The sequence below is a fragment of the Melozone crissalis genome, unplaced genomic scaffold (assembly GCF_028551555.1).
Source record: "Melozone crissalis strain CALT ecotype California unplaced genomic scaffold, PUWL_Pcris_2 ptg000004l_1, whole genome shotgun sequence".
NCBI lineage: Eukaryota > Metazoa > Chordata > Aves > Passeriformes > Passerellidae > Melozone > Melozone crissalis.
Genome location: NW_026535782.1, coordinates 38,716,313 through 38,731,246, shown reverse-complemented (window position 1 = coordinate 38,731,246; position 14,934 = coordinate 38,716,313). Strand labels below are relative to the sequence as shown.

Here is a 14,934-nt window from a genome sequence, read left to right as displayed (position 1 = left end):
GCTCAGTCCGAACTACACAGGATACGCTAATGCTGCTTGCTTCTAAGGCTGGGCCTGTGCCAGTGCTTGATTTCAGGTCAGACGCCTGCTTTTGAAGGAAGTATGCTGATCATCTCCACTTACCACGCTTTTCTTCATACAGATGGACTTACTTTCAGCTGAAACCTACAAGTAAGATGCACTCCAGGAGTTCTAATAAAAATTGGGTACAAAGGACCGAAACCAGTGTCTGAAGAAAACCCCTGAAACAAATACAGAGGACGGGAGGAGCTTTGACCTTACAGCATCTCCCTTGGCAGCACAACATGTACCTTTCAGGCATCTCCTCAGAACTTGGAGAAGGGTGAGATGCTCTGCTCATTTAAGGGACACTTTATTCCCTTTATTCAAGGACGTTTTGAACCCATACATGTCCCTGTTTTGTCAGCCTGACAGTTCTCCCAAAATCCATATAAAAATGCCCTATGTAATCCACCTGGCCCTTGATCAATTAGTTGGCCACCCCTGGTGTAAAACATGACTCATCCTGACTTGAGCAGAGCCAGCACTGCACTTCTTGGTATATCAAGAGGTGAGGACCATGTGAGAAATTGATCTAGTGTCTTTTCTCACAGTGTTATTTGGAAGAATTTAGGTCTCCAAAATTTAACTGTAGATATCTATTGGGAAAGTTGGATCTGGGAATACTCCAAGACTGTATTTACAAACCATGAATTTCTTTAAGTCACACATTCTGGAGTCCATTTTTACTAGCAGTTTGTTAATTCTAAAATAGAACTGTGGAAACCTTATTTAAAAGTAGTGTAAAAATTGTTTGTTTCTTTATCTGTTTCCTACATGGGAAAGAAAACCCCACTGTAAAAAATTATTGAAAATACCATAGTAAATTATACAGGTTGATCACTAAGTTAGTTTTAAGAAACGAATGAAAACGCAGATGAATAAAAGAAATAAACATTATTTAATCTCTATGACAATCTGTATTTTTCCATGAAGCTTCACCTTCTTAGATTGCAGAGGGTGCTATACAGACTGAAATAAACTATCTTGACATCTTAGTCAGCATCAAATCTCTCAGAAATTGCAGTATTTCTAGAATAAGTTCTAAAAACTGAGATGATCATTCCTTGAGCAAGTAGCATTCTGACTTCATAGTTTAGGATGTTTTACAACATCCTAAACATTCCAAAAAGAGAAATCCCTGGACCAAGTCCCAGTAGAGTATATATTTTCTTTTTTTTTTACTCACTAGGAATGCAATGTTACACATGAAAAAATGGGGAAATCTTTTAAACAACCAGAATAGCACAGCACTATCTCTGTTCCAGGCAACCAGAAGTTAACTGGGACTTTTTTCAGACATACTGCCTTCCTGGAAAAATGCCTACACTATTACACAGTAGAACATAATATTTCCTAACCTCTCTATCAATATCTGCTCTGAAGTGCAATTAAAATGACTGATGCTTTAGTAGAATGGAGTTTGGTAAGAAGCTGATAAACTCAGATAAAGAAAGATGTTAATTTTCTTTCAAGGGTAGATATACATAAAAATTCAGTGTCTCTCAAAAGGACAGATATGTCTTTTGGAGATTTATCACACCAAATTTAATAGTGTTCTGTTTAGGGGATATTGAGCAGAAATTTTTTTTTTTTTTTTAAATTGTGGGATTTCCATCATCAAATTTAAGGAGTAGCATCTTCATGGCCTTCCCCCCATTTATTAAGCTATACTACTCAAAAGTCCTCCTATTCATAAAAACATCAAAATATTGCAAGTATCACTGATTTTTTGCTGTATCACAGAGTATCTTTTGTTCTTTAGGCACTCATAAAAAGATTTTTAATTCTTTGCAATGAAAAATACTGGGACTAAGTGTATCTCCTAAAGGTCTCAAGTGTATCTACCAGGTCTCATGCTTGTAATGTAACATTGCAATTAAAAAATGGTAGCTGTATTTGTTTGCTATTTTTGGTTGGGACACTATTTAAGACCTTTTATAGACCCTTGGGGTTTTTGGCCATCAAATTCACTCAGGTACAAATCTGCTATTACAGACTTTTCCCAGACTGCAATTTCTCCAATCTGTTGTTGAGGACAAAGACGTGCAGATAATTAACTGCTCATCTTCTTTTGATTCAAATCACAAGTATATGATTATTACTAATAATTACACCAGTAAGCAATGATGTAAACACATTACCAATTCCACAGTTTGGAAAGGCTGGATTTGAGGTTTCATAAAGACAGCTTATGACAGAGCCTGTTTATGTCTGTCAGAGCTGTGAAATACCTCAGTGTGGCCTCGCCTGTGCAACCTTGACTTCCTGTGCCTGCCCTGTGATATCATCTCATCACAATTGGGTCTCACTGGTGCCTAAGTAATCAGGCACCTATTATGGCCCTTTGATACCATATTTATCCATGATGATTTTGTCTGAGTCAAGCCATGACACCATAAAAATCCTGCATTAGGAACACCCTCCAGATACCAACTTTTTGGCTTCTCTCTTATCTGAGGAAGGAATCATGCAGGTGACAGCCAAACAGTACCAAGAAGGGCATGAACCCGAACAGCACAGTTAAAACTTTCAATTTTTAACTTCTAAAATTTAGTTTCAACTCCAGATTTATTATGCTGCTTCTCCATTTCAATGTCCTAAAACAGAGAAGTATGTTGAACCAGAAACTTACCTGCAATATTTTAATGGTGAACCAGAGAATTCACTTCCATTTGATGTTGGCTCTGAACGGTTTTCAAAGTCAGACACCAGAAATACTGATAAACTGGCATTGACATAGCCAACCATACACCTAGAGGGGACAAAATGCTGTCAGCAGGACACAGCAAGGTTTTTCCATTAACTGTTGTACCCAGGAGGATGTCCTTTGGGTTTCATTAAATCCAAAAGTACAATTTTGGTGCTTATTAATATTTGAAAGGGATGTTGAGGCAATATAAAAGAAATGCTAAAGTAGGTCAGACGAACAATCAAAGTGAAGCAATGGTAGATTTCTATGGGAGAAGGAATGGTGAAGATTTGGACTGGTTACTTTTGAAGTCACCTAAATGGTGAACAATAGGGGCAGAGAAAATAATGAGGAGCGTTAGGAAGATAATCAAAATATTCCCACTGTTACACTCATGGTACTAGCACAAAGAGACACTAAATCAGATGGAAAGATAATACACTTAAAACATCTTTTTAGAAAATGCCCAGTTAATCAGAGGAACTCTGTTCTAGAAGATCCCAGCATGACTGAACACTGTGAGGCAAAATTTAGTGAACACTGAGTAGGAGAAGTTATGTCCCCTGTTGAAGGGCTGTGAGTGTCAATAAAAGGCTCAAGTTTGTGTTCGTAAAGCTGAAGAGATCTGGCCAAAATGTGTTGTGCTGTTCATGCTGCACTGCCCAAACACAGGTAAGTGTAGGCACACTACTTGTCTTGGAGCATAGTATAATGCACAGTAAGGGTTGGGGGATTTTGGTTTTGGGTTGGGTTTTCCTAAATATAGACTTTACAGTCTTTGAGAAATTATTTTCAAACACCATCTGGCTTTGTCTTCATACTGATTACATTTGGAACTTAATTTAATTCCAGTATTTTTCTAGTATCATTGTGTGTCATATGGATCTAATACCTACAGATGGTTTTTGAAAGTAAAGAATCCCTCTCTCTTTTAAGCTATTCAATAACAGAGGGTCTTCACTCCTTAATCTGAGAAAACTCACTATTCCTGTGGATTTCTGAATATCTTCCTGCTTTTGTAACAGTACTTACTAATAACATTATTCAGAATGCTGACATAAACAGTTTAAATACAGGTTAGCTCCTTCAAAATATTACTACCTGACAGCCTCATCTAGAAATTCACTCAAAGCAGAAGTGTGAAAAAATTGTGCTAGAGGTTTGTTAAAAGAAGATAAGAGCCAAACTGTGAGCCAAACTATTTCCCCTGTGCAGAACTTGTTTCAAAGCCACTGAGTCATATTTGAGTCCCAAGAGAAATATTTCTAAAGGTGTTGCTTTTCATCCACAATGTCCTGAGAAAACCCTTCCTTATGCTTTCCTTAGCAATAAGAGTTGCTTACAGTGCCCCAGTATCCTATAGATCTTTATAATGGCACAAGCAGAAGCACGTGCTCAGGAACAACTGGCACCAGACCACTTTGCCCCTGAAGGGATTTGAACTCTCCATGAAAGTAAACAGAACATCCTCCCTAGCCCCAGCTAAAACACCCAAATCCTTGCAGGACAGGAGTTAGCAGGTCTGCTAATCAGGAGCTGCCACACTAGATGCCCTTCTTCTGTCAGTATGATTAAATGCATTGACAGTCAAAAGGTGTCAAAGAAGCAGCAACAGATGAACTCACTTTCTGCAGCAGGGAGTAAAAAATCAATCTGCCATATGTCCAATAGCAGAATGCAAGCTCTCTGTCCCTGTGTACTGTTTAGCCTGGGTTTCTTTGCACAGCAGGGCTCCTTGCTAATGGCACTGCTAGAGCATTTGCAAACTGTGTCTGTGTTTGGCTGGATTCAGTGACCTTCCTGGAGCCCAGCACCTGGGATTTCACAAAATGGCCATGCAGTAACTATCTCATGCTTCCTGGTAGTATGCACATGCTAAAATAATCTCTGTGTTCAGCAACACTGTAAGAAAATCCACTTAGGCAGCAGGGATTCAGATACAAATGTCTCCTGGAAGATTTAATCTAAGAACTCTAGTTTTAGAAGAAAAACAAATTGCTTTCGTCTGTGAGTAGATATTGATGTATTAGTTGGAAATTTCTTCCTCTTGCTAGACACTACTTTTTAAAGTAATACATGCTGAATATTACATCAGGAAAACCCCCAGTGTACAAGTTTAAGATGCTCAACAATTCTTTACTGATTTGTATCAGCATTGCTTCAGAAAAAACCCAGGATTATATCCATGTACTACCAGCTGGGAAGTACAGCTTGGGTAGCATCCTGTCACACACACAAAATCTCTGAAATAGCTCTGCCATGTTTGCCTAGAAGTAACCTCATGGATCACAGTCACCCAGCAACCCATTCTGTGAGTATGCAGAGCATCAGTACCTATGGTATCTGGTACCTGTTACCTAAATATAAACAATACATTTGGTTTAGTGGAATCAGAACATACACTGACAGTTATACTGCACCTATTCAAGTAGTAAATGATTTTCATGCAGATCTGTTCCCCCCTCCAAAGTAAAAGCCTTACTTTTGTCCTGCTTCTCCTTGGCCAGCACAGGGTCCATATTTGTAAGCATAAACAAGGCGAGGGATGAAATCTGACGTCACTGCTATAACAAATGCATTTGTGATAACCGAAAGAATTCCAATGCCTTCCAGGATCCCATACCAGATGCCTGTTCAACAAGGACAGCATGTTTGCTCCAGGAAAAACAAGAACCAAAGTGCCTGCAATACTGCATGATCTGAAGTAATTTCCCCCGTTGCACAAGGTATTTTTATGTAGTTTTTATCCAAGAGTCACTGAGTAAAAATAAATTTTCTTATTGAACAGTGAGACCTCATCACTGTGGATCACACCAAAGGAAAGTTAGACATACCCATTGATTTAATGAGGCATTGAATTGCCCCTGAAACTTTGCCAGAATGCAATTTATTTTGAGAAATCACATCTGAATCAACATGAAAAAAAGGTATTCTTCTGTGCTTCTAATAATTACATTATAGAACTGGTTTTTTTCCAAATTATGTCTGTAGTGTATACCATGCACGCCTGATGTCCAGGCTTGTGCCAGAACCCACACTGTTCTCATTCAAAGCTTTAATCAGACACAGACTTTAGGCACATGGTAGAACATTCTAAGAGCACAAAACCTGAGCTTCTGCTATTTCTTGGTGTGGGCTATGGATTTTTGCAATATTGTTGGTTAAGTTACTGAGGTTTCCTATTTGCCCTTCTGAAAACACCAGGGACTCAGTGCTGGGCGGACGAATTTGGTTTTGAGTTCTTCCTAAAGGTGTTGTGCTTTTGCACACTGCAAGGACAGAAGAGCTTTGTAGCCAAAACAAGTTCAGAGATCCTTGGCAATGTATGTGTGGCTGGATGACCTCAGGTTGTGTGGACCTTGTGTTTAGCAATGCAGGTGTGACTCTCTGAGAGCAAGTTGTGTGCTGGGATCCAGACCCACCCTGTCTGACCCACCAGGGACCCGGTGGGCACAGCCCCTGAGTCACAGGGGAGCTTGGCTTCAGCCAGGTAAATACAAATCACACAGGTTCCTTACAGGATGGTGGCCACTTTAACTTGACTTTTGTGTTTCATCTGGTCTGCCTGGTTATTATATTCAAGTTGAGCAGCATTATGTGTTTGCACAGTATCTGTATCTGCTACAACAAGGCATCTGCAGAGAACACTGATCACTTTACACCTTGGCTGTTAAGTCCTCCAGAAAATCACTAAAAGACATTTTCCAATATTATTTGTACTATTAATTGCATAAGTAGATTGGCATCAGATACTTGAAGTTTTTTTGAACAATCAAGGAGTTTATTATTAATTGGGAATATGACTGAAAATACCTTAATCTGCTCTTTAAGTGGTCAAAGCTTTGACAAATAACACACATATATAACAAACACCTCTTAACAAAGAGCTCACCTATATCTTTGGCTCTTGAAGCTAAAGGCCTTCTCCACTGAGTGACAAATTTGTAAGCATCAAGCCGAATTTCAATAATATTGTTTAGTAAGGCCAGAAGTGGTGCCAGTGGAAAAGCTGCCACAAAAATGGTTGTGAACCCAAACTGAAGAACTGGGGGGAAAAAAAGGAAATATCACAGAATAACTGTTAGGATCCAATCCTAAGGTCTAAGATACCAAACAGTGTATGCAAATAAGCAATATGTACAAAATATACAGGCACTTCTTATATGTCATACTATATAATAATCTAGTGGCATTTTTACAGCAAGTCCTTGTCAAAAGTTAGAAGAAAGAATAAAAAGCCCCTGGAATGGACAGCACTATCTAAATTTTGTAATTTGGAATGAAGTTCTGAAGGGGACAAACTGTGCTTTTAGAAAGGGACATTTTTACTCCAGCATCAACTAGGATCTCTCAATATTTGCAAAGACTAGGGATGAATACATTCCTTTTAATAGTTCAGATGGGAAACCATTTGAAATTATGTTTAAGTTTCTAGAGGTAGGTTTTCAGAGTATCACATTTCCCATTAATTTGAAAAGAATTGTGTGAGGCAGAAAAGGAAAAAAGCCAATCATGACATATGCAGTTCAGTCACATAGGGCAAAAGTTCATGTTTTTTAAATATCTTTTTTTGAGCAGTTATTCTCCTCTCTCATCTGGATAGAGCAATGCCTTCTTGGCAGTAAGTTACTTTGTTAATGCGAGGTAGTAAATGAGGGAGGATTTTAAACATAAACAAGCATGCTGGTCTCTACCATGCACTTCAAAGGAAAAACACAAGACAACTTTCTTTAGAAAATAACAGCAAAGTTCTTCAGAAATTTATGCAGATAAAGAACTGGGCTCTGGTTTGGAAAAACAAATCCAGAATGGGAAATATTTCATAGATGGGAGGTTAGCAAACCATCAGCAGTGTTTTTAATTACATTGGTTTGGTTCTTAAAAACTGACTCCCATTCCTCACCTGACCTGTGAGAATGAAAACCTTTCTGCAGTCTCCTTAGCTTCATGTAGTGATAATTAAAAGAATTCACCAGCCCACATCATCAAAACACCAACAACATTAAAATATAGCGAAAGAGAGACAATGAAGGTTAGAGCCATACTCATTTCTAGGTATTCATCAAAGAGTCCATAAGCATTCATAGGCTGCAGATTATAGTCCTTTTCCCACTGTGGGAAGCTTGTTTTTCCCTGTGTGCCATACTCTTGCCGTAGTTTCCTCCTGGTCCACCAGTTTTGAATTAGCCTACATTTTAAATTAAATAAAAGAAACTAAGTAAAGAATATGAATGGCTATTTATCACAAAGTTGGAAGAGCTTAAGTGGACACAACATATCCTGCAAAATTCCTTTCCCAATGTACAGGAAAACTGAGCATTAGTAATACATGTGGATGATGACACAGCATAATAGGTATGAAAACAGATGCAGCTGATGAGCTGTAATCCCAGCCTCTATGTTGTTAAAACGATGAAAGAATTTTGACATGTTTTCATTATTTAGTTACTTATTTTTCTCTGCACAGAATGGCAAATCACTTCATGGTTTGTTTCTGTGGCAGAATGCAATGCTGTGTGGAGGTAGCTGAGCTCAGTAAATAAGAGTGGTAATGCTGCTTGATTCTTTCCTTTGTGTGTGACCTGGCATCTCTGCATGGCTCTGGAGAGTGCAGGGTAACAGTCTCTGGGCAACCCTGGGAGGGAAAAGGCACCCCTGAACGGTGTCTGCAGCCAAATATTCACAGGAGAACGAGGCAGAAAGAAATGTCTGAACTATCATGGTGGCTGAGAGATGGATGGCTGAAATAGGAGCTACCTCCATCTCAAGAAATGGGGGACCTGTACTGGACATCAACTTGTACTGTTCCCAAAGAAATGCATGTGTAAGAGCACTGAGAAAGGCAGTGAGCCAAAAGTGAAATGAATTCTCACATCTGAAACACACATCTCTTCAGGGAGTCGCACTGGTATGGCAAACAAAGGACACTAGTTAAGAGTTACAGTAGAGAGAAAAAAAACCCCAAATGACAGATGCTCATCACAATGTCAGCTTTTCTCTGATGTTGTGGTTGGCCACTTTGTCTCAGTAAGAAAAAGCATGATAGATCACCCAAATAATTCAGTCCTTTTCCTGACAATGCTTCACTTCTTGCCCTCACAGTGGCCTGGTCTGGTCTGTGAATGGTGCAAAGTGACTGCAAATAGTCATTAGAGGTGGGTAAGGGTTTGGACAGCTGCTTGTTTTCTTGAATCTCAAAGATTATTTTTTCATTTACGTAATTTATCAGGAAGATTACAGTTTTTCCTGTCTTAAAGAAGTGTAGGGGAAACTGAGTGCAGTTCAACTGAATTCAGGTGCAGATTGCAGGGCTGCCTCCAAGTCCTCTGGCCATCCACATTGTGTTGGCTGCCATCAGGCTCTTAGCAGAAAGGTGTTTTTCACACAGAAAGGAAATGCATCTGCTTGCAGCATTTCAGGGCTAGAAGATGGACTGAAGGGTCTGGAGAGCAAACACATCTCTCATCAGAATAAGTTGAAGCATTTCACAGTGTTGTGACTGTGTCTTTTATATTGTGGTTTTCCTTGTGATTCTGAAGTGAATATTCATTTCAACTGAAGCAGTTAATTCCTATTAAACCACTTGTTCCTAAACAATCTCCTCCTATCTCTATCAAGCACCTTCTTTTATTTCTCTTCTGTGCTCTTAGTTAAGTTTAAAAATCTGTATTAATAGAAAGCAGAGAGTTCTAATGAAAATTGACAAAAGTTGAAGGGAATGGAAAGAGAAGGATCAATGTTGCTACTGTTGCCTCCTGCCCATCCCAACTAATCCCTGCAGCCCTAACAGCTGCAAAATACTAACAAGGAGGGCTGGGCCCAGGAAGGATGGAGAAATAGCAAATCCCTCTGAACTTTGCAAGGGCAAACTTCCTGACAGTGTCAGCTCTCTCTTAGATTTTCACTCTTGCTAATTCCCCTTGATGACCATCCACACTCTCTCTAACATCAACTACGCTGATCTCATTAAACCTATATTAATCATATTAAACATGCTCATTAAACACTAATCAATAAGGAATGAACCAATAGGAAATCAGTAATTGCCAACCTTTTAGCTAGGCCACAGCTTCATGTTACCTTGAAAATCACAAGGGAATTTGTCTACATACCAGTCAGTACATTTTTCTATCTTTCAGAGTGCATGTGCCAGCAGTGGATTTTTTCTAGCTCACACCTGCTCTTTCAGACATCTTTTATGTTTGAAACAAGAAACAGAATTCAGAACTTACTAATATAGCTAAGAAATTATACATATAATATTTTTAATGTAAGCAACATAGTAGTCACACAGTAATTTTTAAGGAGTTTAAGAACACAGAATACAATTTAACAAAATAAAGTACTTCCCATGTATTACTTATTTGTTAATATTTATATTACACTTTCCCTTCCGCAAACTGTGTCCAGTCTGGAAAAAAGCCTCAAACATCATCTATATATCTGGAGTTCTGTATCCTTGGGGTTATTTTCTGTTGTAATGGTTACTGCATCTTGCCTTTATTAACTGGTGATAAGGAAAACAAAAACTTAATATTCTGTGACCTATGGAAGCATAGGTATTATATTTACTTACGGATATCCCAATTCCATGAAATTATTCCATGTCTGCTTTAACACCATTATAATGCCCATTTGCATACAGAGATCAATAAGGCATCCACTAGGGTGGCACTACAGGGGGAAAAAAAAAGAAACAAAATGTTATACAGGAATTATGCTGAGTTTTAAAGCATTTATTAAATGCTAGAAATGGTACTGGATCATTTACTAAAAAGGAATTAAATGTATTCTCCTTATTTTTTAAAGAAGTGTAAACTCATGGGAACAGATGACACTGTATTATACTGCCAGCATTTTAAGCTTATCACCTAATTCTCTGCAGAGGTCAGAGTCAGCTGAAACCATTGCAGTTTTCACAGCAGTGCTTCTAATGTGCTGTGCAGCTGTGGGCAGGGCAGGGGCAAAGGCCACCAAGTTTCTCCATTGATTTCAATTGCTTTTGGGGAGGGTGACTGTGCATCACGTCAAAGAATGAAGAGAAAATTCACCCTAGCTGTGCATAAACCAAACAGTTTATGCCTGAAGGATAGACTTGAAACTATTAATTGAGTACTATTTAACATCTGCGACTGAATAGGCCATGCAAAGCTGTTCTCTTCTCGAAGAACTAAAAATCTCACTGCTGAGCAACAATTCTTAGTGTTTCTTGCTGAGTGCTTGCTTGCTTTAGCAATGGCTCCAAACCCTGAAGCAGTGGTGCTGCTTTTGGGAGACATCTTCAGACAGTACAAATTTAGGTAATTTTTTATCTGGTATTGGAAAAAACAAAAAGGCATGAAAAGTTTTCTACTTTGCAGATCCAAACAGAGTCGTTCAAACTGTATTTTACAATTTTGGGTATTACAGATAAGTCAAACAAATCACTGTCACAGAACTGGAATTATTTCTCTCTAACTTTTAGGGAGAAAAATTAGTTATGACCTGGAATAAAATGAGACATTAATTTCTTATACATACTTCATTATCCAGCTCTCAGAACATTGATCACTGCTGAGGTTTCTGCTGACCTAATTTAGCATCTCTTTAGATTAACAGAGTGACAGGGTTGGTTTTGTTGTTGTTTCTGGGGGGTTGTGGGTTTTTTTTTGTGTGTGTGTGTGTTTTTGTTTTGTTGTTGTTGTTTCATTTCATTTTGTTTTTGTTTTGGGTTGGGGGGTTTTGTTTGTTTGTTTTTAACTTCTCTGTCATTATTACTAAATCATCATCCTTCTGGTTTAAGGAATCAGTCGCTTAAATGAATATACTCTGAGAGAGGTGGGTGCAGTGTTAATGCAGTAGCAGCAATGTTACAACCATAACATCAATAATGTATAAACTGTGGTCTGAGCATGTCCATGGACACTGGACTAGTGTAACTAAATGTCTTAGACTTGGCAAAATTTGACAGGTGAAGAGAAGGGTATTGGAGGGATATCTGGACATGGTATTCTAAGACCTAGCAGAGATATAGTCAATAACATTTTTATTATTAGACTATTTTTTATTATTAGACTCTTTTTTTTCTCTGAGAAGAGCCAAACAGGGACTACTCAGAGTAGCTTCCACCAGCAACTGACCCAACCTGTAACACCTCATTGTTGCACTTTCCTCACAAAGCTGGTTCTCTTTTCCTTCCATCTCTTCTCCTGCAGAAAGATGAGTTTCTTTCCATGTTCTCTGATCCCTCTGTGAAATGAATCAGCCCAGTGAATCAGCAGAAGACTGATTCAGTCAGAGAAAGGAAGGTTACTGCTGATACAGGGAACTGAATAGGCTCCTCACAGGGCTGGACAAGTGAGAACCAATGCAGAGGAAGAGGAAGGAGCAAGCCTCAGGGTGAGGAAGGAAGATCAGAACTGTTTTCCTTTCACAGCAGCAAGTCAGCTCAGCCCCAGATAGGTTTTGGCGGGAATGTTAAGCAAAATTCTGTCAGCCCATTTATCTAGGATTCTTCCCTAGAATTAACAGGATTCTCTGCAAAATTGAGATGTTTTTATTAAAATTCAAATCCTTTTGTTTGTTTTGCTAATATTTGAATGGCCTTTATTAACCAAAATATTTATGTATCCAGATGTGTTTGAAAATTCAAGCTGGCAGAGATTTTCCACTTACCATTTGTCATTTATCTGCAAAGTTGTTTCAATTATTCATCTGTGAAGCAGGAAAGAAACCATGGGATTTAAGTGTGCACATAGCAGCTCTGGAAAGTAAATGACTGGTCCAGAAACTGCTTCTCTTCACCTCCTATAACTGTCAAATGGGCTTTGAATCCTGAATGTATTTACTTAAAAATAAATAAAATGGAATTGGTCCTTGAGTAACTTGCAAAGCCAAACTCTCATTGCTTTTCATATTAATTCAACTTTATAGACATGAGGCATTATGCCAGTAGCTTGTTTGGGAAGTTTGTTTAGTTGTTTTGGTCAAATTTTACATACAAATTTTACATACATGTCTGGATTTTTAATTCATTACTTTATTATTTTAGCTCTCTGGTCTGCAAGGCTAGAAAAGCTGAGAAGAAAGGATTTTTTTTAAAGTAAAAAGTTGTCAGATTCATATTTGATTTTGATTCATTCCAAGGATAAAATATTTCCAATGTGAGGAACCTTTAAACCATCTGATACCACTGTTTGAATGTGATGGCAACACTAGAACTGCTAGCATTGAAAAGGAAATACACATACACACACATATATATATATATAAATATTTAGATGTGTTTGTAGCAGATGGTAGTGTCAATAGTGGGGAGTTAGACAGCAACTAAAGACCCAATAAGACACTCAACTGCCTGGGCAGATTTCTGTGTCTGCCCCTGCTTGCATCCATGGCATCTGTGGGCAGCAGATCAATCAGCATGCAGTTATCAAATACTCACCTCTTCCAGCCTCCACCGGTTTATCAGCCTTAGGTAGGCACCAGGGTGTCCTGTAAATCTTTAACACAGGAATATAGATTAACTATGATGTGTCAGCAGTCTGTTCACAGTAGTACAAGAAAGCTCACACTCTAATTTTAATCTGGTGTTAATGTGACTGGTGTAGCTATAAAAGATGTTATGCTGTAAAAAGTTTTATGGGTATTCCTGGAATAATCCTCATGGAGGACTACAGGTGTTTTTGCTGCAGTTTTATTTCAATACCAATACTCTGCTGTTGGATATTCAACATATGCAGAGCAGAGGGAAAATCTGACCAAAACTTCTCACATCAGTTTGGAAAATGGCTTTCAACTGCCAGTCCATTTCCTTACACCATAAAATGCTCTGTGATGTCTGCCTTCCTGTGAAATCAGTAAAAATTTTAGTTTTAAGTAAAATACATAATTTTCTAACTATTCTTCTGTGTTTTGCCCCAAAGTTTTCCCATATGTAAATAATCCATACTAATGGATTCTTCTACTCAAAACTTCTCTACTAAAAAGGGGGTCTTTTTTTTAGGAGACTACCAGAAAGAGAGAAACAAATAATATATATTTAGATAGACACATAAATACACAAAATACATGCATATAAGATATAAAATAAAAATATAATATATATAATAGATATATATGTGGAACCCCCCCCAAATGATAGCTCATAACTCACTCTTAACAGTTTAGATCATGTAGTCAGAGCAGATCCCTTCCAACTGAACTATCCTATCCTATCCTATCCTATCCTATCCTATCCTATCATATCCTTTATTTATGTGTACAAACAACACACATAAAACCAGAGTGAAATGACCTGCATGTATAGTATTGTGAGATGCATCTGTTTCCAATAGTGAAATTGTTAAGTTAACATTGAGACCATGTGGTGATAGGAAATGAAAACTGCATCTGTTTCTGGGCTTTTGAAAGGAGTATAAAACTGCAACCTGTTCTTCTGGAATTTGCATTTTGATATGTGTGATAATATGGTCCATTTTGTTTCATTACAAACAATTTTATTTCTTCTCTCTACCTCATTTTGCACATGAGTGTGCAGACATCAATCCTACCTTCCAAGGAAGAATGCTATATAAAAGGTAGAGCTGTTCAGATTGACAAACTGAAAAAGAAACATTTTCAGAGTGAAGCTGTTCTCCCACTCCGATTCCGTACGAGGCTGCTCTGTGAAGAAAATGATCAGAGTTTCAGAAGCTTATTCAGATTATCGATTTCCCTTGGCACAAAGGCTGCACACACCTGTAAGAGCTGGCAATATATTTGTAAATTAGCCTGCTGTTTTCAAAATATAACCTGGCAGAGGAAATTGTATCCAGAAGCAGGATTCAGCAAGTGAGCTTGTAGAGACTTAGAAATCTATTCTGGTGTCTGCATATATAAGTATGTTCCCCTGAGACTGTAAGAAAGTGGTCAAGGTAATGTGTATATTAAACATCCCACCTGTATTTAAGTGGTCTTTACAGGCTCAGGCTCTTCTCTTGTAGAATTTTCTGCATCCTACCACAATGACATTGCCACTCCACCAAAGCTATTTAAATGCCTTTTTGTTAGAGATGCCACTCTGAACTGAAGAAAATCCTCCTGGTAATTCTGTTTCATGGCTTTGCCCACATATATCAGAGGAGTGCCACTGCAAGACTTCCCTTCCTTGTCCCAGGGAGCTTGTCACAAATCCAAGAAAAAATATTTTTCAGTGGTTGGGC

General features: G+C 38.2%; 1 protein-coding gene across 6 annotated transcripts in view; it reads right to left on the bottom strand.

The window, feature by feature from the left end:
• ANO4 (anoctamin 4) overlaps positions 1-14,934 on the bottom strand; it is a 174,632-nt gene that overhangs the window by 4,482 nt on the left and 155,216 nt on the right. For all 6 annotated transcript variants that reach the window (XM_054271900.1, XM_054271921.1, XM_054271937.1 and 3 more), the window contains 7 exons: positions 14,284-14,395; positions 13,176-13,233; positions 10,329-10,426; positions 7,798-7,940; positions 6,645-6,797; positions 5,235-5,382; positions 2,696-2,815 (listed from right to left, as the gene is read on the bottom strand). In XM_054271900.1, coding sequence (XP_054127875.1) covers positions 2,696-2,815; positions 5,235-5,382; positions 6,645-6,797; positions 7,798-7,940; positions 10,329-10,426; positions 13,176-13,233; positions 14,284-14,395 — 832 coding nt within the window. The remainder of the gene's footprint in view (positions 1-2,695; positions 2,816-5,234; positions 5,383-6,644; positions 6,798-7,797; positions 7,941-10,328; positions 10,427-13,175; positions 13,234-14,283; positions 14,396-14,934) is intronic.